The sequence below is a fragment of the Pieris brassicae genome, chromosome 11, assembly GCF_905147105.1.
Source record: "Pieris brassicae chromosome 11, ilPieBrab1.1, whole genome shotgun sequence".
NCBI lineage: Eukaryota > Metazoa > Arthropoda > Insecta > Lepidoptera > Pieridae > Pieris > Pieris brassicae.
In genome coordinates, this window is record NC_059675.1 from 5,733,588 (window position 1) to 5,761,381 (window position 27,794).

Consider the following 27,794-nt stretch of genomic DNA (forward strand, 5'->3'; position numbering starts at 1 on the left):
ATTTTAAAAAGCTGACTGCTCATTGATAACGGATAACTGACAACTGATAACTGACAACAAGTTACGGGTTTGTATATATGTCAAAATCAGATGTTCAACTCTCAGATTTATTAAAACTTGTTTTTTAATCGTTTGAAAATTTCATGAAACTTACTGTCAATATTGTGTTAATAAAAGTCTATGATTTAATTATAGTAAGTAGTCTACGTTAAATAGCATTTAAAATGTCTGGTGAAGATTGTGAAGCACTAGATAAAGGTGACAATGATAGCCAAAAACCAGATAAGATGTTTACTCTTAAGAAATGGAATGCTGTAGCTATGTGGAGTTGGGATGTCGAGTGTGATACTTGTGCTATATGCAGAGTCCAGGTTATGGGTGAGTCATATTATCGTTTACCTTATTTTAATATACGGTGGTATTAATATTTACTTTAATAAACAAATATACAATAATAAACAGCCCTAAGTCAGCTCAAAACTGATCCCAGTATTTATGCGCCTTCAGTTCTGAAACTTATGTGATTCTGGGTAGACACCCTACCACCCAGACAAAATGGTAATTATCAGTCATAAAAGAAGTTAACCACACTTGTATTCACTTTTATATCACTATTGAAAATTTGGCAAAAGAGTTATTGTTTTAGTGACTGCAGGTTTAGGCAGAAATACCTTATAGTTCTACATATTAATGTTCATTGCATTGTTTATGGATATAAAACTGTATTGAGATATATAAAGTGATGCTAAAGTGGCTGAATCCCTTGAAAAATTATTTCTCCTTCCTCTATCTTCTAATTAAGACTAAGAGCTATGAATCATATGTTAAAAATATTGTATTTTATAATGAAGGGTCACTCTAAATTTCTACATAATCTTACTCTAGAAATGTTAAGCACACTTGGCAGCAAATAAAGAAAATAATAAGGACAGTAACTTAAACCCTGATAATTATAAATTATATAACATTGGAATGGTTCAACTTCTATTATATTTACATATTTATATTACAACTACTTTACAAAACAGTAATAAATAACTACACTTAACTATATTGTAATATGTTTTTGGTTTATTTCTAAGCTTATAAAGATATATTTAGAAAGCAGGTTCTTTAGAACAATTGGTACAGTTCATGAAACTTGATAATTTTAACATTTTTTATATTGAAGTTGGATGACTGTATTTTGTTTGTTTCTTGTTTAGTTTAGTGTAAATATACTACACATCATATTTTTTTTATTAATTCAAATAATTTTTATAGAAATGTTTGAGGAAGTCACCATATTAACATAAAATGTTAATTTTTTTACTGCTGATGCATATAACATTATTTTACAAGGTAAACATTCAGTAGTAGTTCATGCACATGTTTCAAAGATCAACTGTAACTAACACAAACTTTGACATCTGTTAAATAACAATGAATTAATGTTTAATTACTTTGCTTATACCGAACAATTTTAATTGTTTCTGTGTTATACTATACTGTCCAGTTAGTAACTTGAAATGAGCACTTCATATTTAACACCTTTTTCATAATGTCGTTAAATTTTAAAGATACTTACTCAATTTAGTTGGTATCTAAACAATGCAGATTTGAGAGCTATCAAACTTTATACAGAAAACAACTGCTTTTAGAATAGATATAAATGTAGGCTTAGACTAGAAACTGGTTTAATTTATTTTTATTATTTAGGCGTTTAGTAGCTTAAAGCTACTAAAACGCCTTTGCATATACATTGATTTTACTTATATTATTTATGTAGTAAAACAAACAAACTATCAACAACCACTTGGCAGAGGTTTAATGTTTACTATTGAACTTAATCTTCGTGATCTGTTACGCCTACGAGTAAGTTTATTTTCTATTTGTTCGAGACTTTTTCCTCGGGTCTCAGGCACACATATGATCACAAAAAATAATCCTGTAAAACAAATGCTACCAAATAACCAAAATGCACCCGATGGTTCTATCGCTTTTACGAGGTTATAGAAAGTTTTTGTGACTATAAATGAACATAAATAATTAAATGAAGTACACATTGAAGCTGCAGCTCCTCTTATTTTAGCAGGTAGAATTTCACCCATCATAAGCCATGGTATTGGGCCAAAAGCTAATGAAAATCCAAGCAAATAAACCATTATACATGTAAGTGGTATCCAACCTAGACTTGTCGCTTCTAAATTAACAACATAGAAAAATGTACCTAATATCATTAGTGTTATAGTCATTGTAACTGAAGAAATGTACAATAATAATTTTCGACCCGCTCTATCAATTATTGCTGTGGCGATGAATGTTGATACAAAGTTGACGACACCTACAATAATCGCGGATAAATTCTCATCTACAGAACTCCCGGTCATTTTAAATATTCCTACCGTATAGAATATGACAGCATTTATCCCTGAGAATTGTTGAAAAGTCATTAAACCGAGACAAATTGAAATCGATTTTAGATATTTTTTATCAAAAATATCTCTAAACGATGACTGGTTTTGGATCTCGGCATCGGATAGAGCTATATCTTGCATTTCTTTATCAATCTTTGCATGCTTTCCTCGAAGCCATTGTAGTGCTTTTCGGGCATCTTCTGTCTTACTTTGCGATAAATACCAACGCGGCGTTTCTGGTAAAGGCAGCATAAAGACAAGAAATGGAACAGAGAGAGCAGCCCCCAAATACGCCAGCGTTGACCAGTCTAAATATTTACCCGCTGCGTTACATATGAGGATTCCGATGTTTCCGATTGCTGTAGGCAATATTCCTAATGTGCCTCTTACTTCTGGCTGAATGGTTTCACCTAGATAAACTGGAAAAGCTAATGATGCAATTCCAACACATAAACCGCATATTGCTCGTCCCGCAAGTACCAACTGGACAATATTTGCTGATGCTATCAAAATCCATCCGATAGCAAATGGTATTGCAGTCAGTATTAACGTTCTACGACGTCCTAAGTAATCTACTAGAGGTCCACCGATAATACCCCCGATCGCTGCAGTCAAAGGTAGTAACGCACCGACCCAACTTGCCTGAAAATATTTTTTTTTTATTATTCCCAATGTCAATCCATAAACATTCATAGATGTTATAAACGGCCTACTTACGTCTTCTTCGGACACCGAAATAGTTGTTGAATTTTTCATAGTAACAAGTGCTGGTGAAGTGTAAGCTGAAGAGAAACCAACTATCATTGAACCCAACGAGACTCCAATAGCTGCCAGTACCTAAAAATTGATAAAAATAGTTACGTTATAATATAATAAAATTAAATATTTCTAAATAATTATTACTATTAACAAAATGTTAATACTTTAGTATCATGACGTGTTTGAAACAGACTCTTATTCTAGATAAATAATGTTAATTTGCAAAGCATAAGCAAAATGCCTATCGTCAATTTAAGCAATCGACGATGATTGTGTCCACTTTGTCTCATAGTAAATCACAGATGTATTGCACACGTAGTATGCGGTAATATGAGATCTCATGTTTCGAAGACAATAAAGTATTAACAACAACAAAAACTTGATATGCCCTCTCAAATTATTAATTAATTAAAAAATAATAATAAACAAGTCATTATTGTTATTTATTACAGTTTTCAAAAAAGGCACATATGTTATACATTTCATTATTAAAAACGGACACACCCACAAAATAAAATGTTTACAAGCAGGAAGATACTGTAATTATGAGGTTTCCTTATTTGACTAATGTACAATAATTACGTCAAGATGTCAAGTACTTTACTACCTAAAGTAAATAGGTAATATCGATTAATATTTATTAACCAGTCAAAATACTTGTATTTAAATAACGGGAGTAGTGTTGTATATTTTAAATGGAAAACCTTTTTTTATTTAAATATTCTATGATTTTATTATATATTTAAAATTATTGAAATAAAATTTGACACCTACCTGCGAAAATGTATACTTTGGTTTGCCATAGTCACTTTCACCCACTATGATACTACAGTGTGTATCAGCTCTCATTAAAATCTTCATTTTTAGTGTTTAACTACGTCAATTTAAAAACTTTGAACCCTTCCTCTATTTTCGCATAAGATGTGAAACCTTCATGTACAAAAGTACAAATGAGTCTGTCTTATGGCGACCGTCGTATTTTATATGAACACAAATTGATTGACAAAACTGATTGGATTCCGAGGTTGGACCATCAAAACAATGTTTTCATTGGTCATTTGCAAAATGTACTGACAATTATACATTAAATATTATTTTAAGGATAATCAATAATGTACAGTTAAATTTGATTCATTATTCACCGACGATTTAATGTATAAATAATGCAGGGAGTGTTATTTTTATATTTCATTTAAAAAGATACGTTAATAAGGTTTTGTAGTTATTTTCAACGTTTAAAATTATCTGTTAATTCTTAGACATCTACAATTCCAGCTACGAACAATTAATGATTTAACATCTATGTTTAATGTGATTTTATATATAGATATATAACGTTTTTTGCTAACCATACTGTCATGTTTGTGGACTCTACTTGATGAAGAGATACTTAGCAATACCGTTTAATATAACCTAACAGAGGACCTCCAAAAAAGCAATGTTATATTTTATAAATAAGTATTAAGTATGCTCAGCTATGGTCTTTTGCCGAAATCTCTGCAAAAACGGCGCAAATTAACGCGTCTGTTTTAAAGTTATTGTTAGGAAATACTGTCTTCTATAACATTTGCAAGACACTGACCTTGAAATTGCATTTGCATTTTAAGTATAATTAATCAAACTATAGAATTGGCTGGTTGTAGTTAATCTTGACAATGACATCTTCAGTTAATAATTAGCTAACGAAATGTCAAGATTTTATATCAGCAAATATGTCTAGGCATATAAGTAGTTACCATTATATAATAGGTTGGCCGAAATGTTTCTTCGCATTTAAAAAAAAATTCACAACACTTTTTATATAGTTTATTTACATTTAACTAAAGTATGTAGGTACCATTTTGTTCGATAACTTTTTGCCATCTTGTAGGTAAGATGCATCATCCCATTGCTATAGAAATTTTGAGGCTTCTAATCAAAATACCGCGACAATTTTTGGCAGTCCTCTCGTGTTGTTAAGCTGACGCTAAAAAAAAATTCTGAAGAGACCGAAACAGGAAGAAATCTGAAGGCGCAAGGTGACACGGCGGATGCATTAACCTCCCAAAAGTTCTCTTTATTTTTGCCGAGTGGCTAAAGATGTGTGAGGTCTAGCGTTATCATGATGAAAAGCCATTGTTCTGTTGATTTATTCCGGCCACTTTCTCTCAATTTCTTGCTTTAATCTCATCAGTTGTTCCCATTAGAGTTCAGAATCGATGGTCCTGCCTGATGGTAACAGTTAATAATTAATAATGCCCTTCCAATCCCACCACACACAAAGCATCGCCTTCTTTCGAGTTAACCCGGCTTTCACCACAGTCTGTGAAGCCTGACCGGCCTTTGATCACGACCTTTTTCGCACGTTCTTGTTGTACGTAATCCAATTTTCATCGCCAGTTATCAGCTTCTTCAAAAATAGTTCGGTTTCATTACGTCGTAAAGAATCACAAATGAGTACACACGGTTCATTAGGTTTCTTTCAGTGAGCTCGTGACGTACCCAAATATCGAGCTTTTTTGTTTACCCAGTTTTTTTTAAAGGTGCCATAACAGTTTTGTGGTCAATTGTCAGTTCTTCAGCTACGTCGTAACTACTGATATGCCGATCTTGCTCCACTTTTTCAAAAACGGCATCCATTTTATCCGTAATAGGGCGGCCAGAACGACGTGCATCTTTGACATCAAAATTTCCGGATTGAAGACGCTTAAACCAAATTTGTGCAATTCTCACAGCGGCTTGCTTTGCATTTTTACCTTTTTTGTAGTAAAATTTTAAACTGTATCGAATTTCTTCATCTTGACAGTGGGAAAAATAACACACTTTCCTAATTTGAATTTGGATTATCATCTTTAAAATTTAAACTTTTAATGATACCAAAACCAGCCAGATACTAATAGTATAGCCAAATAGATTTTATTACAACATCTTACACGTTCTTACACTATAATACGAAAAGCCTTTTTCCCCAACCTAATATTTATACGATCACTCATACAAAAAAAAAAGATTTTCGCATTGTATTGTTATTTTGTATGTAGGGTAAAAAATCCTTTCTAGGTTCTATAAAAGCATTGATTGTAGGAATTATGATTGATTAAACTTTTTAAAAAGCTAGTTGAATAGTTAATCTATGAATCTGGTATACATAAAATATAATAATAATAATTTAAATGTAAATAAAGTATTAAAAAAATGTGAAGATATTGTATTTTTTTACATTTTCCCGGCCACTTGCCAAACGTCCGAGATTGCGGAAGAATATTTACACTTTTTATAACGTCATATTTCGTTCATAATGTTTGTGTTAAAAGTGATTAAAGGAGTAAAAATCTGAGTTATTGTAACTTTAAATAGACTTCAAAATAAGTTGTATCTGCTACTAAAAAAATAGTTTAAACGTGTACAACATCGTAAAATTTGAAAAAAATGTAATGAAATTCTTCTCGAAAATTTGCATGAGTAGACGGCGAGCGCGACTTAACTTAAGCTCCTACGCTTATTTGCGTTAATGATAATTTTGAGAATAAAGTTTTTAAAATTGCTGCTTTGAATATTAAAGATTTGCTTTGTTAAGTGAATCATATATAAATGTTAAACTCTGATGTTTTCATCTTCTAAGCTCCTTAAACAAACAATCTCAATGTAAGTATATAAATAAAAAAAACATATTTAGTACCAAATATTTTATTAAAATATAACAAATAAATATTGCCTCTGTAATATACGGAGTCAGATATAAGATTCTTTAGACTTTTCTACGGACTAATCCATAGATTACACTAAACACTAATTTAACATACAGCTTATCTGTTTCAAATACCAAAGTTCATCAAAGTTCATACCAAAACTCGAATCTTGTATCTGTACAGTTCTTGATAGTGCTCTGGACTAGAGTGCGAGATTTGGATTTTCGGACTACTTACTTACTACTTACATAGTATTTGAAACAGAATACATTATTTGGTTACGAAACTAATTGTCATGATGTGAATAATGCCACTAAGATTTACCTATTCTATGAATTAACTTAGTTTATTTGTACGTTACATGATGTACTGGGCTATTTTCATATAATTTATTTGTTTAGATATAAGCTACACTTAGCCTATTACCAAATTTTATAAATCAAAAGGAACTATGACAGTTATTCATCTAAATAACTATATTTACAAATATTAGCTAAATACAATCCATATCAGTCTTCAAACGCCGCTCGCAAGCATAATGTTGTATGCTGCAAATGCCCACTCAATTTCGTCCCTATTACAAAATATAACACAGCACAGGATAATCATTCAACATTAACATTCCTTTAACTTATCCTTTACTAGCACGCGTTTTGTGTTTGTTTGCTACTATTTATCCGAATTCTCCGTGAACCAGTTAATTTCTTCTCAATCTCTTCCAAACTTTTGCCTCTGGTCTCTGGTACGAAAAATATAACGAAAAATAGTCCAACTATACATAGAGCAGCAAATAACCAAAATGTACCATACATTTTTATAACAACAATAATATTATGGAATGTTTTCGTAACAATGAATGTACATGTCCAGTTGAAACCTGTCGCAAGTGAAGCGGCTGTACCACGAATTTTTGATGGCAAAATTTCTCCCAACATTAACCACGGAATAGGTCCAAATCCAATTGAGAATCCCAAAACATAAATCACGAGACAAGCTAGTGGTAACCAACCGTATGCACTGAGGTCAATTCCAACAGCTCTCACATAAAAGTAAGCTCCGAGTGTTACTAAGGTTATAATCATTGATACCGAAGAAATATATAAAAGCATTTTTCTTCCTAAGCGGTCAATAATGGCTGTTGCAATAAATGTAGACACAAAGTTTACAACACCGATAATTATACTGCATACATTTTCATCAAGAGTACTGCCAGCCATTTTAAATATTGTGGAAGCATAGAATATTACAGCGTTGATACCACTAAGTTGTTGGAACAACATAAGACCTAAGGCTATTAAAACTGAACGCATATACTTCCTTGAAAATATTAGGCCCAACGCATTTCCGCCAGATCTGTTTGAATCCTCTTGCGAGAGTGCAAGAGCTGTCAATTCCTTATCGATGTTTGTGTTTCGTCCTCTTAACCATTGTAAAGCTTTTCGTGCGTCTTCAGCTCGGCCTTTTGTGAAGTACCATCTTGGCGTTTCTGGTGCAGCTAGCATAAGCAGGAAAAATGGTACTGGTAGAGCTGCGCCTAAGTATGCTAAGTGAGACCAGTTCAAATATGTTCCAAAAAAGAACGCCAGAAGGATTCCAGTGTTTCCTAAAGCTGTTGGAAGCAACCCTAGGGCACCTCTTACTTCCGGTTGTAACGTTTCTCCCAGGTATACGGGAAAAGCAAGGCTTCCTATACCGACGCATATACCACAGAATGCACGACCCGCAAGTACCATAAATACATTAAAAGCAGTAGCAATTAACATCCAGCCTAGGAAAAACGGTATTGCAATACCAATTATTGTTTTCTTCCGTCCAAGATATTCTATTAGTGGACCGCCCACAATACCTCCAATTAGTGCTGCCAAGGGCATTAGGCCGCCAACCCAGCTGCTCTGTAATAAAGAAAATAATAATTAGTAATCATTCATAATAATTAGTACTCCTGATTAAGGGTATTTTATATGGGATTGTGATATAAGATTTAAAAAAAACATTTTATATTTTCAAAAGTGAAAATTTGTCCTTTAGCTCTCCACGTCTGAATCACACAGCTTATGTCTGTCACATGTGTGTGAGTTTTAATTTTTTCACATATTATTTATGAAACGCGTATGTATAATTTAGAGTAATTGACATTTACCTCTTCATTTGTGATGGCTAATGTGGCGTTCATACTAGGTAGGGCGGGCGAGGTATATCCAGATGTAAACCCGACGATTAATGAACCCATAGATACGGCAATCGCAGCAAATACCTATAAATATATAAAAAAAATATTATATTAAATACATTAATCTCTATGAGTATGTAGCAAGACAAAGTATTTTTAACCTGAAATAGCTTTGTCATGTTTATAAATTACAATTGTTTTTCGCAAAACGTCGGTCCTAAAAGCTGACTCAAAAGTTCTGAGCTTTCATGGGCATGCATTGTACACATTTCTATGTTTGGCTAAGTAATAGTGGAAGGTTATTTCGAAGTTTACGAGTATTTTATGGTTCACCCCTAAGCATACAAAACTAGTTCAGTTGCATCACTCTTGACTCAAGTCACTATAGGTTGTTACGATTTTCAAACTTTAGATCTAAATATACTTGTTTTATATGTGGTTATATTATCGATTTCAAAATATTTATGATTTTTCTCTCACTTACTGCGTTTTTGTATTTATTTATTGCACAATGCATTGAGTTAAAACAATGAAAGTTAGGAATGCTATGCTGGACAAATTGCTGAAGTTAACTGCGCATGTAATATGCACCCGTTTAATTGCGTTTTTATCGCATATATATGAATTCTAAAAGCTTCGATAGTAATCTTAACTATTACGTATTAAAACATGAATAAACTAACCTGAGTCCAAAGATAAAGGGCCTGAGGAGCAGCCCCAAATGTCGGTCCATCGCCATTTATTGTATAGTCAGCTTTCGTTTTGTTATTTTCCGTACTCAACTGCTTTACATATGGCACAGAGTTGCGCAAGTTATCCTCTTTTGCGCTCTGGATTTCCATTTCCATCTTGTATTTGAATTCGTTTCCTAAACTTATTTGGCGTAGTTGTTGAAAGTGGCGGCGAGTATTTTCAAGTGAGTCCGGTTCGTCTTCACTGCTGCTCTCAGTTGATACAATTTCTGGTATAGTTGCGTAGTTGGGGGAAAGGGTTCCCTGGGAGCCACAAGATGTTGCTAGAGATGTGCAGGTCGTCGAAGCGGAGAGAGTAGGCCTAGATGGGACCCTGGCGTACTTAGGACCACGTGTCCGGTAAAGTCGCTCCTCGTCGTTTTGAACTCGCCGACCTTGGTCGCTTCCACCCTTTAAAGAGTAAAAAAAATATTATCTTATTCACGCGACCCTTATTAGCAAATATTTAGTAAACGAGACCGCTAAACAATACATACTGGCATCGATATCCGCAAACATGTCCCATTTATTACATTTTACTATCTTATGTACGTAAGCCAAGATAAATAGGTTTGAACTTAACATCTCTGGGGTCACAACAGTATGCTTACGAACCATATGGTCTTTGCATGCTGACGATAACCTTAGGTAAATAACGAATACCCTGACCTCATTCTCGGAAAATTGTAATTTTACTTAGACATAACAGGATCACTAGTTTCCTTCCTATGTAAGCACAACATAAGCGCTCCTATACCAGAAAAATAATGAACGTCGTTTAGGTGTTCCGATACAAATGATTGTTGATGTTATCATTTATTCCTGTCACAGAATAATGGTGTTTATAAAATATTTAACCAAAACAAAGTCTTTCGCTTCGCACCATCCAAAATGGTCCATATTTCTTTCACTAAGGTTTTGTTATGGTTAGGTATTTTTGTTGTCTATTTCAAAAATATGAAAGTGTACCTCGAATTCATTAAAAAAAGTATTGTAACTAATGCTTTTTCTTAAGTCGTTAGTTGCATTATGCATAATTTTTGATAGCGATTATGATTACAAAATTGACATTTTTGACAAAATTGTCAAAATCAATTTAGCAGATCAGTAGATAATATAGGCCATAGACAAAATCCTATTTATCAGGAAACCCTATACGTAAATAATATTTTAATTATTCCAATCCCTCAGGCAGCCCTTAGGTCACGAGTCACACTCATGCGTACGAGAGACTTGTTTAAATATAGATATTTATATTTACATTTTTAATGACCATATCATGGTCCTTCTAGAACTGTCAACTATTAAATTAACAATATTGATAAATTTACATGGCTATAAGAAACTTTGAATATTTTTTTACTATAATTGTCGCAAATTTTGTATTTGTCTAATTTCATGAGTTCTGCTTTTATTCTTATCACTAAAATCATTTGTTGTTCCGGGTTCAATAAAGGTAAAGATTCCAAGATATTATTTATAACTTTCGAAGTAACCTTGACTTTTATCAAAGGTCTCCTCTTGGCCGCGGCCCTTTAATAATTCGGCGTAAGCGCATCAGCCTGTGGTCCGCGTTACCAGCAGTTACTAGACTTATGTGTTATTAAAACAAGGAACACGTCTTTCTTAGTAAACAAAAACATATATATATATATATATATAATTTATTGTAATATTTATATTTACGATTCCTTATTACCCAAATTATAAATTATGTTTATGAATTTTCTATGGGGCGCAACAGCACATAACGTATGTACCATATCGTTTGACTAATTTGCGAAATTGCAATGAAAACTAGCGGTTATTGATGTTTCTTTTAAATTTAATGTAAATAATGCCCTCTATTGGATTTCTATTAAACCTCGTGGTTATCAACGTTTACAGATTTGCGTAGTTTCCAGAAACGCCGTAGCGCCACTGTCACGGTTTTTGCACAATATTTAAGATAATTGTTATTTAATTATTACGTAAATTAAGTGATTTTAATAATTTTGAATTGTTCATAATTTATTACTACATTTAATATGAACGAATTGTTCGAAAAAGCCATTTATAATGAAATTATGAAATACTAAAAAAAACAAGAGTGTTTAATGCATCAAATAATGAATTTTCATGAAGTAGATAATATTTAATGTATTCATGTATTTTATTAACCTTTTAAACTAATACTTTTAGTACATTTTTATGTTCGTTAATTCAGTTGCCTTTATTGGGTATATTTCACTATACATATACTATGTGTATAAAAAATTAGTTTTATTTTTCAAGTGTTTTTCTGCATGGCATTGTTTGTTGTTGATAGTGGTTGCCAGGCAACGGAGAAACAATCGACCGGCTGCCGGCTCCACTGAGTATCTTTCCAGAGCTTTCTGAAGAGTCGCGAAATGCAATCAGTATAGCGACGTTAAATATTCAAGTAAACAGAGTTATAATTCAGTCTAGGCCAAACGGTTACACCAAGGTTGTATTAATTTAAAGAGTGGTACTCACCATTTCGGTGGAAAGTTGTTTTAAGTAACCCATAATTTTCCCCATGGGGTTGGGATTGTTCTTGTTAAAACTCATCTTGTCGTTAGTTTCTTGTACTTGCAAATCCTATTTCCTCTAACGAACGCTGAAGTTATAGAAGATCACTTTAAGTTACAGAAACTTTTCGAAACTTTTTGTCTTTATAATCCAGATACGTGAATTTCACTTTAAAATTGTACACATCACTACTGTTAAAAGTTATTAAGGTCGTATGCGGTTACCGCGAAACGATCGCAGCTCGAACTAAAACTGTACTTCCTGATATTGAAGCATGCACTTAAAATTGTACTATTAAATATATATTCATTCAAGGGAATTTTCTATTCCGCGCCGTTCGTAAGGGCACAACATTTATTTGGACCAACAAGCGAAATGTTGGTAGCGCGTACCGATTTCTTCAGAGTTCAAGTTATCTATTGAAACTTGCAGATGGCAGCGCAGTATTATATAGCGACTTGGTAGAGCGTTGCCGCCCCCTCCCTTTCCCCCCGTGTAAACGTGTTACAGCAGTTTCACTGTGTGCGTTCACGTAGTAGACATGTGTGCATTTTCCTAATACGCACACACGAATTTCCATCTCTGCAACTGAATATTACTTGAAATGTTCGTATGTGTTAGAAATGTAAATTTTATAGTATTAGACTAACTAATCCTTATGTATTAACATTTATTAGACACTTATCGTGCTCTTTTATGTGGAAAATGAATATTATTGGTTATTAAAGTTAAGTTCTATTTTAGGTACGTAGTTAATAACATTGTCAAACTTTGCGTAATGCCACTGTCCATGACTGTCGGCTATTTTTAATGTATATGAACGGTGCATGATAACTTTTGGTTAAAATACCGAATTGGGTAAACATTCTTCTTGAGCCTTGAGCAAATATTTTCCCTTAAATTAGGTGAGCTTGGTTAATATTATTATATATAAAGTTATAATACGAAGACATTAAAGCACATAGATTAATCGATGTTTTACAATACTGAGTACAATAATATTTACCGTTATTTAATGAAATATTGAACGATGAATATAGCGGTTTCATGTAAGTCATAACGATATTGTTCATTATAAAGGCGTGTTTAAAATTGTTTATTATACCTGGTCATAACTTATATACATATATGTAAACAATAGTAAATAAATAATGTTAGTTATCCTATGGTACTCCAATTGAAAGGCAGTCTGGGAGGCGGGACGCACGCGTCATTCTGGTTTTGCCTTTTGCGTGCAACATTCAATTTGATCAATTGCCTTAATGGTTTGATTGCTCTTACATGGCGCTTCTGTTTAATATATTTAAGAAGTTGAGGCCTAAGAAGTTAAGGCTTTGAGTAAATCTGCTTTATTTAAGAGTTTATTACAAGGTATACATTAAATAAAGTTATAAACTTAGTCAGTCTGCGTGAAATGAAGATTCGTTTTTTCAACTTCACGATGCAGTTCAAGAAATCGTAAAATTCAAATGTAGAATATGGGCTGCAGTGGTGCGTGCTCTACGTCACGTGCGCATTGGAGATAGATTGGAAGTTGACATGCCATAGAGGCCAATTGCCAGCTGGCCGCCCCGCCTCCAGACACACACAAGCCTCGTCACACGTGCGTCATCTAACCCCAAATACTGACATGCAATAGTAGTGCAATAATTGAAATATGAGGTAACAATTAAAGTTTGTTATTAGTCTTTCTAATAGTTTGTGCTCTGTATAACTATAATATTCCGTAAAACATTAAGACGTGTACGCAATGCTGGGGTTGCATAGTTTTATGGTGAACGCGTGAATCGCACACACGCATAGACAACCGCATACATCTAAATTCTGTATCGAATTGAATGAATCAATGGAACAAAACTATTGCCGTGCGCCAGTGAGCCCTGTCGTTCTCGAATGTTCCGAGGAATGCTTTTGAAGAAAGTCCGGTGGTTATTGATAACGAGTGTGTCCACTTAGGTGGTCGTTGTTGTAACGATTGCGATGTTTTAACCTATCAGTTCAAGGGTTTTAATAATCCTATAGAACATTTAATGGAATCATATTAATTAAGTACAACGAATAAGGTAAAGCGAATTCATAAATAATAAACCAACATTTTGGACTTTCTTTTACGTGCGCTTTAATATTCGCTCGAACGGTGTAGGAAACATCAGGAGGAACAACATATGGAATCCAAAAAATGTCGACGGCGTGTGTCAGGCACAGGAGCCTGAGCCCCATCTCTTAGCCTATTTGATGATCATGATGTTTCATGATCATACATACATGAACATATCTGTTGATACAGAAATCTGAGGCGCAGACAGAAGGTTGTAAAACCTTTTCAGGTGTGAGCCTCAGATTATATATATATGTTTACATACGCTGTGAAGGATAGCACTGATAAAAAAATTGGTACAGATAAGAAAGTGCAGATTCGTATGCTTCGTCTAAAAATACGTCCTATTTGGTTTATTTCCGAAATAACTGATAAAAGATTCATCACTGATAATGCGCATGCGTCACGCGTCTCGCCGGCGTATGTTTTCTTTAAATAAGATAAAACTCTTTAAAAAATTCCATCATAACCCAGGGGAAAGTATTACCCTTAGTAATTGATTTCATTATAGTTGCCGCGTCTGTATAAATGCGATAAACTTAAAAACTACTAAATAGGTTTTAATCCAGTTTTTCTAGTTCGCGTTTTAAGGAAGGTTTAGATTTACAATTCATAATGGTTTTATCTAAATTGAGTAAAATATAACTATTTCTGTTGAAGCCAAATAAAAATGTTGCCAAATTTAACGCTTATGTGAAGAAAAGTTAACACTGGTTATATTTTCTGACGTCAGTGGATGATCGGAAAATGGCAGTTTATTGCCCCGTTCACCTTATATTCACTTACGTCATAATTCAGGAAACGAATGTGGAGAAATAGTTTAATGTGTAGAAAATGTATCCATTTTACCTACACTCTACTACAGCTACTAGACTGAATACAGTCTGTAGCTTTTTTTTATAGAACAGCGAGCAAACGGGCAGGAGGCTCATCTGATGTTATGTTGCTCTATTCTTGAAGGATCATAAGTCGAATTGGTTCGTATTTCCGTTTCAGTGGGTAGTTAGTTCAACATAGGTGTGATGTATGAACAAGTCCTCTGAGGTCTGAACATTGTCCGTGGCAAATGCGGTAGATCTTGTCTGCGTCGTGGTCAGCAAGGAAAAGAAGCGGACCATATTTTAACTAATAATTATATTAATTATTTGAAAACACTAATGTCTCGTACCTACCGATTATTGCAAGTGTTATGAATGTCCTATAAAAGCCTCGTTAATTATATCTATTCAAAAGTATCTTTTAAAATAGATAAATTATATTAACCGTAACATGTCTGGAACGTGAAAGGCCTTGTCTTGAACCCTTTCATCACGGACCTAATAAAATTTATATAGATATGTATTCATAAAGTTTAATGACTCAGCAGTAGGGCGACCATGTAACTTCCATGTATCATTAATCTATAATATATCAGTTGCGAACGTCCAATGCGTCCAATTTTGAAGTTTGCGCCACAATTTCGAATATTAAGACATTGATATCGGGTTTTATATTAGATAATGACAGGTCGAGTGTTTCGTTAGAGGACGTATTTTTATCCGATCCGAAAAGCAAACAAAACTCGGAGCATATCTGCATAGTTAGGCATGTCTTAAAAATGTTTCTAAATAACTGTGCTATGTTAATGAAAGATAATTCTAATGATGGTGATTTTAATCAATCGGTCTAAAAGTTTTGAATCGTTACTAACATACAATAATAAGAATCTCTTTATACAACACAAACCCAACTATTTCAAATTCCTCGGTCTAATACAATTTGTATTTACTATAATTTACGAAACTCTTTCATCGTATACATATATGTTTTATTTGAGAATATGTGCCGAAAAATCACTTTAAAAAAAACCAAGCATCTTTTGTTTACTCTCATCTATAATGACCATCTTATAATTTATGTACGTGTTTTATATAAAAAAATATTATTGTGTTTTTTTATATAATTGCTCATTGTTTTTAGTTTTTATGTATTGCGTAAGTATGTAGATATTATTGTTACTGTGGGAATACCGGAAATCAAATGAATTAATATTATATTTATAGATAACTGATAACTCTTAACATTATTTATGTTAATTAATTATTTGTTAACTCGCGTCGGCAACATATTGCCACATACTGCACTTATAAATTTTAAGTGATTTCATCATAGTTATATAGATATGTATAATACAATATATATAAAATATATTTATGCGGTTTTATTTAAACTTAAAAGTTATTGTTACATACACTGGGCCATCAACAAATCAATAGATGTCATCAGGGTTCATTCTAAAGAGCCGATTAACTAATTATATATTCAAGTATTGCAATAACTTCATTATGACGTCAAATAAGGTTGAGGCCCAATTTGGATGCCGATTTTGCGAAACATAGAATCAAATACATACTTTGAAGGTATCAGAATCTCTATGAAATGTACGTAGTAACGGGTTTTACTTAGCTTATAGGATATCTCTACCAATATTAAGAATTTATACTTAAGTTTCCTTACAGGCATGTCTTCTTTAGTCTCATACTAAGGCCCTATGATGCATTAGTTAATTCTAACACATTTTTAAAATTATATCTTATGCTATAAAAGATTTATCTTCTCTTTGCTCATCTTTGGTCACGGATGATTTCAGAGTGCAGGGTTGGCTAAGGGCTGGTGATTAAGGTTTATTTGGAGGTTGTACTTGTTTAGGTTGAGTTAATAACAGTTTTTATTGTTTAGTTTTAGTACCTACATAAGAATGAGTTGCGTCTCCACAGTTCTCTCCAGAGTCTCTACGCTCTTGATTTGGAAATTGGTAGTCATTTTTTATTTAATTTTAAATACGATCATAAGCGTAAAGTTTATAAGGTTGTAGAAGGGTGATCTCTTCATTTGGTAGTGAAATAAATGAAAATATTGAAGTTCATAGTGATGATCAAATAAATTTTAGATTTTATATACTAAACCGATTTGGAAAATTCTTCTACCAAAAGATAGCCATGTGAGTTTTGTAGGCTATATTAACCCACGTCACAATTGTCTGTGTAAAGCCGCGCGAGACCACAGTAAATAAATAATGTTATTAATTTAACAATACTGCTTTTTAGCAATAATATACCTCATGAGGCGTCTCACGTGCGGCAATCGCATGATATCTTTTTTTGCTGACCACTGATTAGACATGGCGTGTCCGGTGACCTTGAGTTCAATCCAGAACGAAATAACAGAAATAAAACTATTGGATGATAATAGTTTGTTAATATTTATTATGCTAAATAACATAATAATTGCAATGTAACAGGAAAGTCTGAATCGCTTATGTACTTGCTGTCTATATCCTTATTTCAATTACTATAATATATATTCAAGATTTTAATTCTTTCTTGTTACTTGGCTAAGTTTCGAGTTGAAAAAAGCATTATTTGGTTAAGCTCCTGCATACGCGGAGAGTGCTTATTTGTTATTTAAAATAAATATTTATTTGAAGAAAACCATGAGTTAAAAACGTAAAAGTTACAATAATAATTTAAATTGTTTAAAAGAGTACAATGAGACTGATTTATTTATAAAAACGTCAGATCGGAACGAAGGTATACTCTCGTATGTATACGCTATAATATTCTCAAATATATATTGTTTTTTCCTTAACTTTCGTGTCTTTGCAAGTGAATAATCGGGACAAAACATTAAAACTTCAGACAAGACTAACCGTTTCATTCCACACTACATGTGAGTATTAATATTCTAACATAATGTCTCTATTCAACATTTTTATTAATTATTTTCATGTTTTACAATAAACAAAGACTAGAAAAACTTAAAAGAGAACAAATTATCGTGATTCGCCGGCTTAGCTCATAAAAACGGACTGAACTGGTTCTTGAACTAAATAAGGATAGGTCCTGGCGACTGATGCTATTTCTGGTTTATAACCATTTTAAAAATAAACGGTCTTCACTATTCTGGCGTAGAGCATTCTGTAAACGTTATACATTTACATCAATACGATTAAATTACTTAGTAAACTAATTGGTTACTTTTTCATTGTTTTACTTTTGCTTTATATGGCAAACGAGCTTACGGAACATAAAATCAAAAGTTTTTTATTACAAATAGGCCTTTGCAGGCTCTTATGAAACATCTAGTTGCACAAGAGGAGGAGGATGGTTAATAGCCGATTAAATAAAATTGAAACTAAGAAACAGATAATAAACTAAAAAAGTTCTACAGAATTATTTGTTCCCGAGTTATGTTACCTATGTAACCCAAATGTTAGCAATCATTGCACACTTGAAGCCAAAATTAAGACTTTACTTTCTTACACTCATAAAGCGTAATATAACATTCTCGTTTCCGATAATGTCCAATAAGTCGACTATACTTATATTCATGTGTCACTTATATTTAAAAACTGATAAATAAGTCTTGTTTTTTGCGTCGCAGCCCCACTTTTAAACGATTGAAGCCAGTTGACACCCAGCTTCAAACAAAGAGTTTCATTTAACATACATACAACCCTTCAATAACCGCCACCAAACTTGACTCCCGTATAGGATATCTTAAGTAAAAAATGTCAAAAACAACTATATATTCTTTTAGTAGGTATAAGTAATTTAGGATCTATAATTTATGAAAACGTCATACAATACATTTTATAAATTATTACAATGTATTTATATAAAGAACCTATAAAAAATGTCCTAACTTCTAAGTTTTAAATATTCATAAGTTTACGCCGTCATAACGCCTCAGTTACCATGCTTGTTAACTCGTAAACAAACATCAAGTTCTTATGTGAAAATTATCATGAGTTTGTATAAACTTCGTATAGCCGTAATTCACGAAGCAAAGATTCTCTCGCCGGCTGCAAAGGTAAACCAATTATTGTAAACGGTACATTAGTTTAAAACTAACATTGAATATACATAATGTGAAAGTGCATCATATATGACCATCCTAAAATAAATTTAACTTGTTAAGTCCTTACTTCCTTGTTTATCGCAGTTAGCAGCTTTTCATATTTTAATTTTAAGTTCAAATATATATGCCATATACAAATTATGACTCGACTATGACCGTTTTGTGCCACGTGACTTTTTATTATTATATTTTATTTTTTTATAAATTAATTATTATTTACGTGTTATTTTTAATATATACAATTTCTCAATAATACATTATTTTTCATACTGAATTGAAATAATTAAAAATAATATTTTCCAATACTGGTATAATCTTTTTGTAAATATTGTTTTATTTACTTTATTACAGTAATACGTTATGTAATCATTGTTGGGAGATGTTGCAGTAGTACAGTAGTCACATGTACTACTTCAATAAATGAATTATTTATTTCCGCTTGTTGTTCATTAAGATAGTGTAATTAAGTAATCTTACAGCTACACATATACTTATTTTAAGTAATCTTACAGCTACACATATACTTATTATAAAAGAAAACTATTAGACAATATACAAAGCTTATAACAGATTACATTGTTTACCAAAATATACGACTCAGAAAACATAATTCAATTAAGCACATTAATTGATCAATAAAAAGAAAACTGAATAAAAGATAAACAAAGTACAACTTAATATTTTAAAGAGAATAGAAATTGTTACTATTACTAAATAAAGTCAAAGTCTTTCTCTTCTCTCCTCTTTGGTATGGTGGAAAATGTTGACATACATATATAAATTACATTGTAGTTAGCTAAAACCCAAAATATTGGCGAATTATGCAAATAATTCGTGTTCGTCCGAGGAAAATAGAAAAATTGTATAATAAATATTTTTATATACTATAAACAAATAATGTAATAGGTGTGTTCAAAGTACCCAAAGACATACATTATTAAATTGGATTTTTTTATAAGGTTCTAATCCTGTACCATAATTATTGGATCGACTCAAGACTCGTGAATATAGATGAAACTAAAATAAGAAAGAAGTTTATTTATTTATTGGTTATATAATAGATACTTAAAACATACATAAAAATATTGCTAGAAAAATACAAGTTCTAATCAAAATAAAGTAAGACATCTATCAAACTAACGTAGACTTAAATTACAAAATATGAAAAACAAATCTAGCTCGGTTACAACGAAAATAATGTAGACCGTTTTAAAAGTTGACATTAAGCGTTCGAGTTTAATTTTGTGAGCTTAGATGAATATGACTGCAACAAGGAAAGAGGATATATATATCTATCGCCTACTTGTGTTCATTTACAAATCTAGACATATGTGATATAAAAGAAGCCGCGAGTACACTTCATCGGAAAAGGTGGAGGGAAAGACTTAAGAGGTTGGCTTTACCTTTTTTGGTATTGTGGACAATACATTTTCTTTTGGAAAGTTTTGAAAAGGAAAGTGAATTCTAATCAAGCTGATTATGAAGGAAAGCCCAATACAAAGCATGTACGTTTTACGATTACCACTGTGAAAGGCGTTTAGAATTTACACGCCATACGCGGTAATTACGTAACCAAGGGTATTATTTAAAAAGATAAACTAATTTTATAATTTAAAAAAATATTTGATACTGAAACTAAGCTCACGTATTAAATTTATTTGGTGTCTAGCAAAGTATCGAATCGCTAACCCGGATTCCTGAAGTGGGCCTGGGCAACACACCTCTATATGCACTAAGATTATTAAATAACAAAACTAATTTATACGTCGAAATAAAAAAACTAAATTATACGTCGAAATGATAACTTCTCTTAGAGTTTGGAAGGCGGATAAATATATTTCCACAAATTTACAAATTCTCTGCACTAACTAATAAAACTAAATTCATAAATATAAAAAAATAGTTATTATATATATATATAAAAGGTCAAGTTAAATAGTTATTTCCCAATGTGCGAAACGACTCAAGGATGGACAGCCTCGAACGTGTTTAATAATTAATTAAATAGAAGATTCTAGACGTTTCTATTATCTTAACCTTTACTTTTAGTTAGTACTTGATGTGTACACGAAGGACCTATATTTCTAAATGTAAAATAATCGGTAAAAAATACGTCTGCTGTCTTAACCTATGGGAATTTATGGGATCCTTACGCACTAAACCATAAGTTAATGTGAATGTTAACACATTTAACAAATATAGCACACAAGTAAAGGAAATTTCCTGTTAAACATATTTATTTTGACGCACCAATATTGGTTAAACCTTATGATTCATTCTCGTTTAACGACCTTGTGTATATTTTCAGTAAGGTTTTGTACCACTGGCCGGGTATCTTAGTACACACACACTCAAAGTTTATATTGTAACACTGCACACATAGATAGGCTCAAATATGTTTGTGTGTGGAAGTGTAAATCGTGATTGTTGATTTAATTGCTTATTCGTTGGTTAGGTGTATGTGTGCTCGTGCAGTAGAATGGAGCTATAAACATTTGGTACCTAGTACTATGAAAATCTTTTTTTTTTTATGGAACAGGGGGCAAACGGGCAGGAGGCTCACCTGATGTTAAGTGATAAAGTGCCCATGGACACTCTCAATGCCAGATGGCTCGCGAGTGCTTTCCCGGCCTATATCACTTGACATCAGGGAAGACTCCTGCCCGTTTGCCCCTGTTAGTTTAATAAAAGTGTCAGACAAATTCTAATTTTCTTGTTTACACGCTGTCTCGAAATGTAAATGTTCCTCCGTAAATTAGCCAGTATTTGTTTGTTACATATGCATACCAGATGCCATGAAGATGACAAGATGTCATGAATATGTATGGAAAATATGTGAAATCTAAAAACCCTTTCATGTTCTATGAAATGTAACCCGATAGAAAAGATTATGTCACTGAAGGTTATAGTTAGATAATTTAGCCGTTTATTCTTCATACAACACTTGGTTTTCTTGTCAAAGTCGTGACACACGCTGCTTCACAGGTAAAATAATGACTGCAAAACAGATAAAAATATAATTAGTACACAATCAATTGTATAGCCTTCGTATATTTGAAGTTTTCTGTATAACTGCGGTGTGGGAGAATCATTTTGTTGTTGAATAACTCAGCGAAAGATTCCGATATAAATATTTTGTTACGTCTTTATCGAAAAGGGATGGTGACTTCAGTCGTTACGACCTTACATTGCAAAAAATTCCAACCTCATCATAGTGGTACACACGGAACTTAACAAATATTTATTAAATTAAAATCACGAAATTCATATACGCGAGAATCACATTCAAGAAATTTATCAATTTAGTCTTACGAGAAAGACAGACTATATACGGAAAAAGATGATTGTTTTTTTTATTGCTAAAACTTTTAAAAAATCTGTTTTTTTTAATCGATTTCAAAGTTGAGTTTCATATTCTAAACTTCTCGACTTATTCGACTCGACCAAAACTCATGATTTCTCTGGTACTTCCATAAAAAGAGAGCAAATTTACCGTCATGGATCATTCTGAAACTATATAAGTCAAACTTTGTTAATTCATCTGCCAAAGAAAACTCTGGATCGTATTACGATATAATACGAATAAGGCTGGCATGCCAATTCATAATATTTATGTGACGTTCTTCGTTGCTTATACACAAAGACACTATTATTACTGCGGCTATAACGTTTCAATAGTTATCTTTGTCAATATAGCTAAATTAATTAGCTCATATAACAAGGATTGGTAAGGTTCTCGTGAAACAATTATTATTTAGAGTTAAATGGCAAAGGGATGATAGAAATAACAAGATATGCCCATTAAAAAAAATGTGATATACATATTTTACTAATTTGACAATTCAGTTTAAGTGTAATGTAGAACAAATATCTACTAAAGAAAACATTGAAGTCATAATTTTTAGAAGCAACTGTTTATGTTCCGCATGTTCAAGTGTAAATTAAATTATCAATTCTGAATAGTCAATATTGAGAACAAACACCCAAAATTCATATTAAACAAGATGTGATTGCGTCTAATGTTATATACTGTCATTGGCATGAGGACCTCAGTAATAAAAATCAACAATCTATAACTTTACCATCAGTGAGATAGCAGATGAGAGAAGCAAGAGATTCTCGTACTATCTTACGTGTACGTCTTAATGTTGAGGACGTAATGTTTCATTCTGCTGCCTTCGCGGTTTTAGGTTGTTGCTGACGCACTTGTCCGTTCCTCACGCACTTAGTTAAGGATAACTTACATTATGTCATGCATAACATACAAATTTAAATGAAGTGTATAATTTTATGACTATTTAAATAAAACTAAATAAATATGTTAATCATAAGACTTATCATGGGGGTGAAGTTTAGATGACGTCCGTGCTGACGAAATTTAAACATAACAATATAATTTTTGGGTGTGATGGTGATTTTATATACTTTTATACGGTCCTAGGTTCGTTTCCCGGAGAAATTATGTTAAATACGTCATTTATATTATTTGAATTATTAATTTGAACAGGCAATGCTTATTTGGCGTGAGTTTTAAAATAACAATTTAAAGCAACAAAAAGGATATATAGGTATATTAAAAAATTAATGATTTCTTGACTTTTATTGGGGCATACATATATATTGTCGTTTATACATAAAGTACAGATTTATACCTAGTTACTTGTTACTTCTAGAGTAGATAAAAGAAAATCTGCCAATTTCGCTTGCATATCACTATTAACATGACGTAAGTTGTCAAATGTCATATTATGTTAGGTATGTGTTTCGGCCATATTTAGTGACGATGACGCAACAGAAGCTAACTGTAAGTTAAAGTAAAACTGGATTATATCCCTTCTTCGCCTACAGAATGGGCGCATAATTGAACCCAAATCAAATCCGGAAACGTCATATTAATAATTATAGTAACGAGCTTAATTTTGAATTCTTCTAACCTGTTTAATTGAAGGTTGATCATGAAATAGAAAGTCGACATGTCTAATTCGCTTAACATTTTTCACATAAACGATATGCAAATACATTTTTTCTATGTTGATTTAATATGTATCGATGTATGGTAATGATACCCACATCATTTTCTTGAATTAGCATCTTACCAATGGTATGAAGTGGTTTCAAGGAAATAAGGCTACATTTTACATATGTATTAATACTGTTATATACAACAGAACCTCAATAACTCGAACTAAAAGGGAGACGCCAAAATGTCAGTTTTCGACTTATAGAGGATTTTGATTTGACTTGTAGAGGTTAAGATTTATTCCTCCTAATTTTGAGTTACGAGAGGTTGTAAAATAAGGCATTACTCTGTTCGAGATACAGAGGTGGCGAAAACTCAAACCTCTATTAGTTGAAAGCCGTTTCAACTAATAGAGGTTTGAGTTTTGAAAATTATTCGAGTTTTGGAGTTTCGACTACAAATTATGCTGTATTTGCAACAATGATATTTCTAGTGTGTTAAGTGCGTTAATATAAGATGCTCCATGACAAACTTCATCATTTCTAATCCTATGGGTTGTTTCAGAGAAATGATCGCGGTGTTTAAAGTAATTCAATTCTCTTTGACGACATACATAAATCATAACATAATTCGTTATTCTCTGTAATATTTCAGAATCTGAATGCAGAAAATTTTCCTATATTAAACAGATTTTGTATTATTGGTATGGGTTTGGGACCTTCCCTGAGTTTATAGTTCCATACATCTTATACATAAATGTGTTTTATTATTTGCTTTTTTAAAATTCCTTATACCTAGTCTTGCCATAAATACTGAAACAAAGAAAAAAAAATTCTTTGCAAATAACACATTACTTTTACAGTATACAATTAATTAATACACAAATTGAAAACAATTGAAAACATAAAAACCTTATTCGAAGTGGTCTCAATTGGCTGCAATACAGTCCTTTAAACGTTGAGACCAGTTATCAATAGAAGCACGCACTCTCCATGGGAAAATTCTTCATTGCTAATCGTACGGATTGTCCTAGGGACTTCAAATTATCATGGCGTCAAGAGCAAGCCCAATCATAATCCAGCGGATTAAGATCGGAACTAGACGACGGCCAGTCTTCAGCTCTGATGAATTCTGAAACGTTCGTTTCCAACCAAGACTGCGTAGACCGAGCTTTATGACCCAGCGCCGAGTCTTGCTGGAAGGACTTGATTATTAAACATGGTGTTGTAAAGGAGCTTCACTACCTTCTCAAGAATGGTATCTTGATACAATTGTGCCGATGTTTTGATACCTTTTTCTAAAAGTATGGCTCAGTCAATCCTTCATAGCTAATACCCCACCAAACCATCACTGAATGGTTGCCCACGTTACAATCTGTTGACTAACTGGAAAGCTTCCTTAAAGATTTGAGTATAAATACGGTTTAAATACGGATAAATTCTCTCATCCGTAAACAAAATTTTTCTGTGACCTCCCTTTGCGTACTGCTTCAGTAGTTGTTTCGGTTTTACCACCCTATTCTTTTTTAAATTACGTACAGACTAGTACGTCTCTTATAGGTTACAAGTCCTAAGTGACCTTTTAAAATACGCGACATGGTTCTAGGTGTTATCTTCATCTCCGGAGATAAATTCTTTTGCTTTCGGACAGGATTTCTTCGAATTCTTACCCTTACTGCTTTGACCAAATTTTTCGTACGAACACTACGTGAACGGCCACATCTTTTTTGTCACCAACAGAGGAGGTCTCATTGTACCTATTTATAGCCCGGTACACAAACATTTTACTAATATCAAGTGTATGGACAGTTTTAAAAATTGCATTTGCAATTGCATACCTACTTTGTGTAATGCAATTACAGCGATTCGGTTCTCTTTATCACCACACTCCATTTTGATATCGCAAAATATTGGCGCCAAAATAAGAAAATCAATGAACAATCATATAAAAATGACAAATTCCAAATTCAAATATAATACTTTGTTAATTTTCAATTGTAACAGTATCAATGGCCAGACAAAATTTGTAACGTCATATGTTTTTGTATTCCTTAAGCATATTATTTTACAACTCATAAATAAAAATTCAGATATAGAATTGTGACAATTGCTAAAACTTCTCATATAATTGAAGTCTTGTATAATTGCGTAATTATATGATTTGTTGACGCAGTTTAAATTACTCTAATACAAAACAACTTAAAGATTGAAGCCCTATAATTTAAAAATTAAATTAATGTTGGCGCCATAACGAACAACAAACTAATTATCACCGCTATTGGAAATAATTGTTAGTAACATGATTAGCAATAAATTTTACTCCCGTATTGTATAGCACTTTTAATGATTTGTTAATATCTCTGTGAATTACATGTGATTTCACGAGATGGAAAATTTACTGAACGGAAATAATTTAATCTCTCCTACGTGACTTTCTGTATAGATCCTAGTGTTACAATATTCTAATGTAATATGATTTTGTCATGATTACAGCAAGATTTTTGTTTCAGATGCCTGCCTGAGGTGTCAGGGTGAAAGTAAGAAGGATTCGTATGGTAAACAAGATTGTGTCGTCGTATGGGGAGAGTGCAACCATAGCTTCCACTTTTGCTGTATGTCGTTGTGGGTGAAACAAAATAATCGCTGCCCGCTTTGTCAGCAAGAGTGGTCCATTCAGAGAATGGGCAAATAATGGATCTGTGTGGCACGCATGTGTTTTGTAAGAAAAATTAAAAAAATAAACTGAAATATTATGAACTTTTTTTACTTTAAATCCCAAAATGAATTTATATATTTTGATTAATTAAAGATATAATTAATTTGAGCAGTGTTGGCCTAGTGGCTTCAAGTTCGATCCCCAGCTGTGCACCAATGGATTTTCTTTCTATCTGCTCATTTAACACTCGCTCGAACGGTGAAGGAAAACATCGTGAGGAAACAGATACAGAAATCTGAGTCCCAGACCTAAAAGGGTTGTTGCCATTGATTTTTTTAAAGATGTAATTAAATTATACATAAATATATAATTAAATAAACGTATAATTAATTAAATAGATGTAATTAAATTATATATAAATAAATAATTAATATATATATAAGTTTTGGGAACCCTTTTAAGTAAAGGTGTCTGGTTGTCAGGTCCTGTGTCAGGTTTTCCATAATAGGATATAGATTTTAAAATCAATTCAGTGATTTGGCTTTACATCGAAATAATGAATTATTCACTTAATTACCATTTCACAAAACTGTGGAAGCTGGTGTATCTCTTGGTAAGTTTATTCTTACCTAAAGTACAGTTAGGCTTATAGGCGTCAGGCGGGATCCCTAATGATTGTAACCTGTCTAGACTCCAGACGCTTAGAATGTTACTTAAGTACTAAAATAGACTGGTACATATGTGATAAGGTTGAACGATTAGTTTATTGAGTGTACGTACATTGTGTGCAAAATAATTTACAGCAAAGTTTGATCAATGGCTGTGAACATGACTTTGAATTATGACGTCACACGATATCGGCCAATCACGTTAGTTCGCGTTTGTGATTTGTCAACAAGTTTAGGTAAACAAGTAATAAATCACTA

General features: G+C 32.5%; 3 protein-coding genes across 4 annotated transcripts; 1 reads left to right on the plus strand and 2 right to left on the minus strand.

The window, feature by feature from the left end:
- Positions 1-99: 99 nt before the first annotated feature.
- LOC123716759 (RING-box protein 2) lies at positions 100-26,969 on the plus strand. Its single transcript, XM_045672648.1, has 2 exons — positions 100-378; positions 26,723-26,969. Exons 1-2 carry the CDS (start codon positions 225-227, stop codon positions 26,902-26,904), a joined length of 336 nt encoding a protein of 111 aa, XP_045528604.1. The 5' UTR covers positions 100-224; the 3' UTR covers positions 26,905-26,969.
- LOC123716758 (facilitated trehalose transporter Tret1-like) lies at positions 1,056-4,100 on the minus strand. Its single transcript, XM_045672647.1, has 3 exons — positions 3,930-4,100; positions 3,114-3,233; positions 1,056-3,038 (listed from the first exon to the last, which is right to left on the minus strand). The coding sequence occupies exons 1-3, from the start codon at positions 4,014-4,016 to the stop codon at positions 1,785-1,787; spliced, it is 1,461 nt and encodes a 486-aa protein (XP_045528603.1). The 5' UTR covers positions 4,017-4,100; the 3' UTR covers positions 1,056-1,784.
- On the minus strand, positions 6,806-12,662 carry LOC123716757 (facilitated trehalose transporter Tret1-like). 2 transcript variants are annotated; one of them, XM_045672645.1, is made up of 4 exons: positions 12,221-12,662; positions 9,677-10,135; positions 8,964-9,077; positions 6,806-8,715 (listed from the first exon to the last, which is right to left on the minus strand). In XM_045672645.1, exons 1-4 carry the CDS (start codon positions 12,293-12,295, stop codon positions 7,465-7,467), a joined length of 1,899 nt encoding a protein of 632 aa, XP_045528601.1. In that variant the 5' UTR covers positions 12,296-12,662; the 3' UTR covers positions 6,806-7,464. The 2 variants fall into 2 exon arrangements, with proteins under 2 accessions (XP_045528601.1, XP_045528602.1); XM_045672646.1 differs by lacking the exon at positions 12,221-12,662 and adding an exon at positions 10,222-10,273.
- Positions 26,970-27,794: the final 825 nt, after the last annotated feature.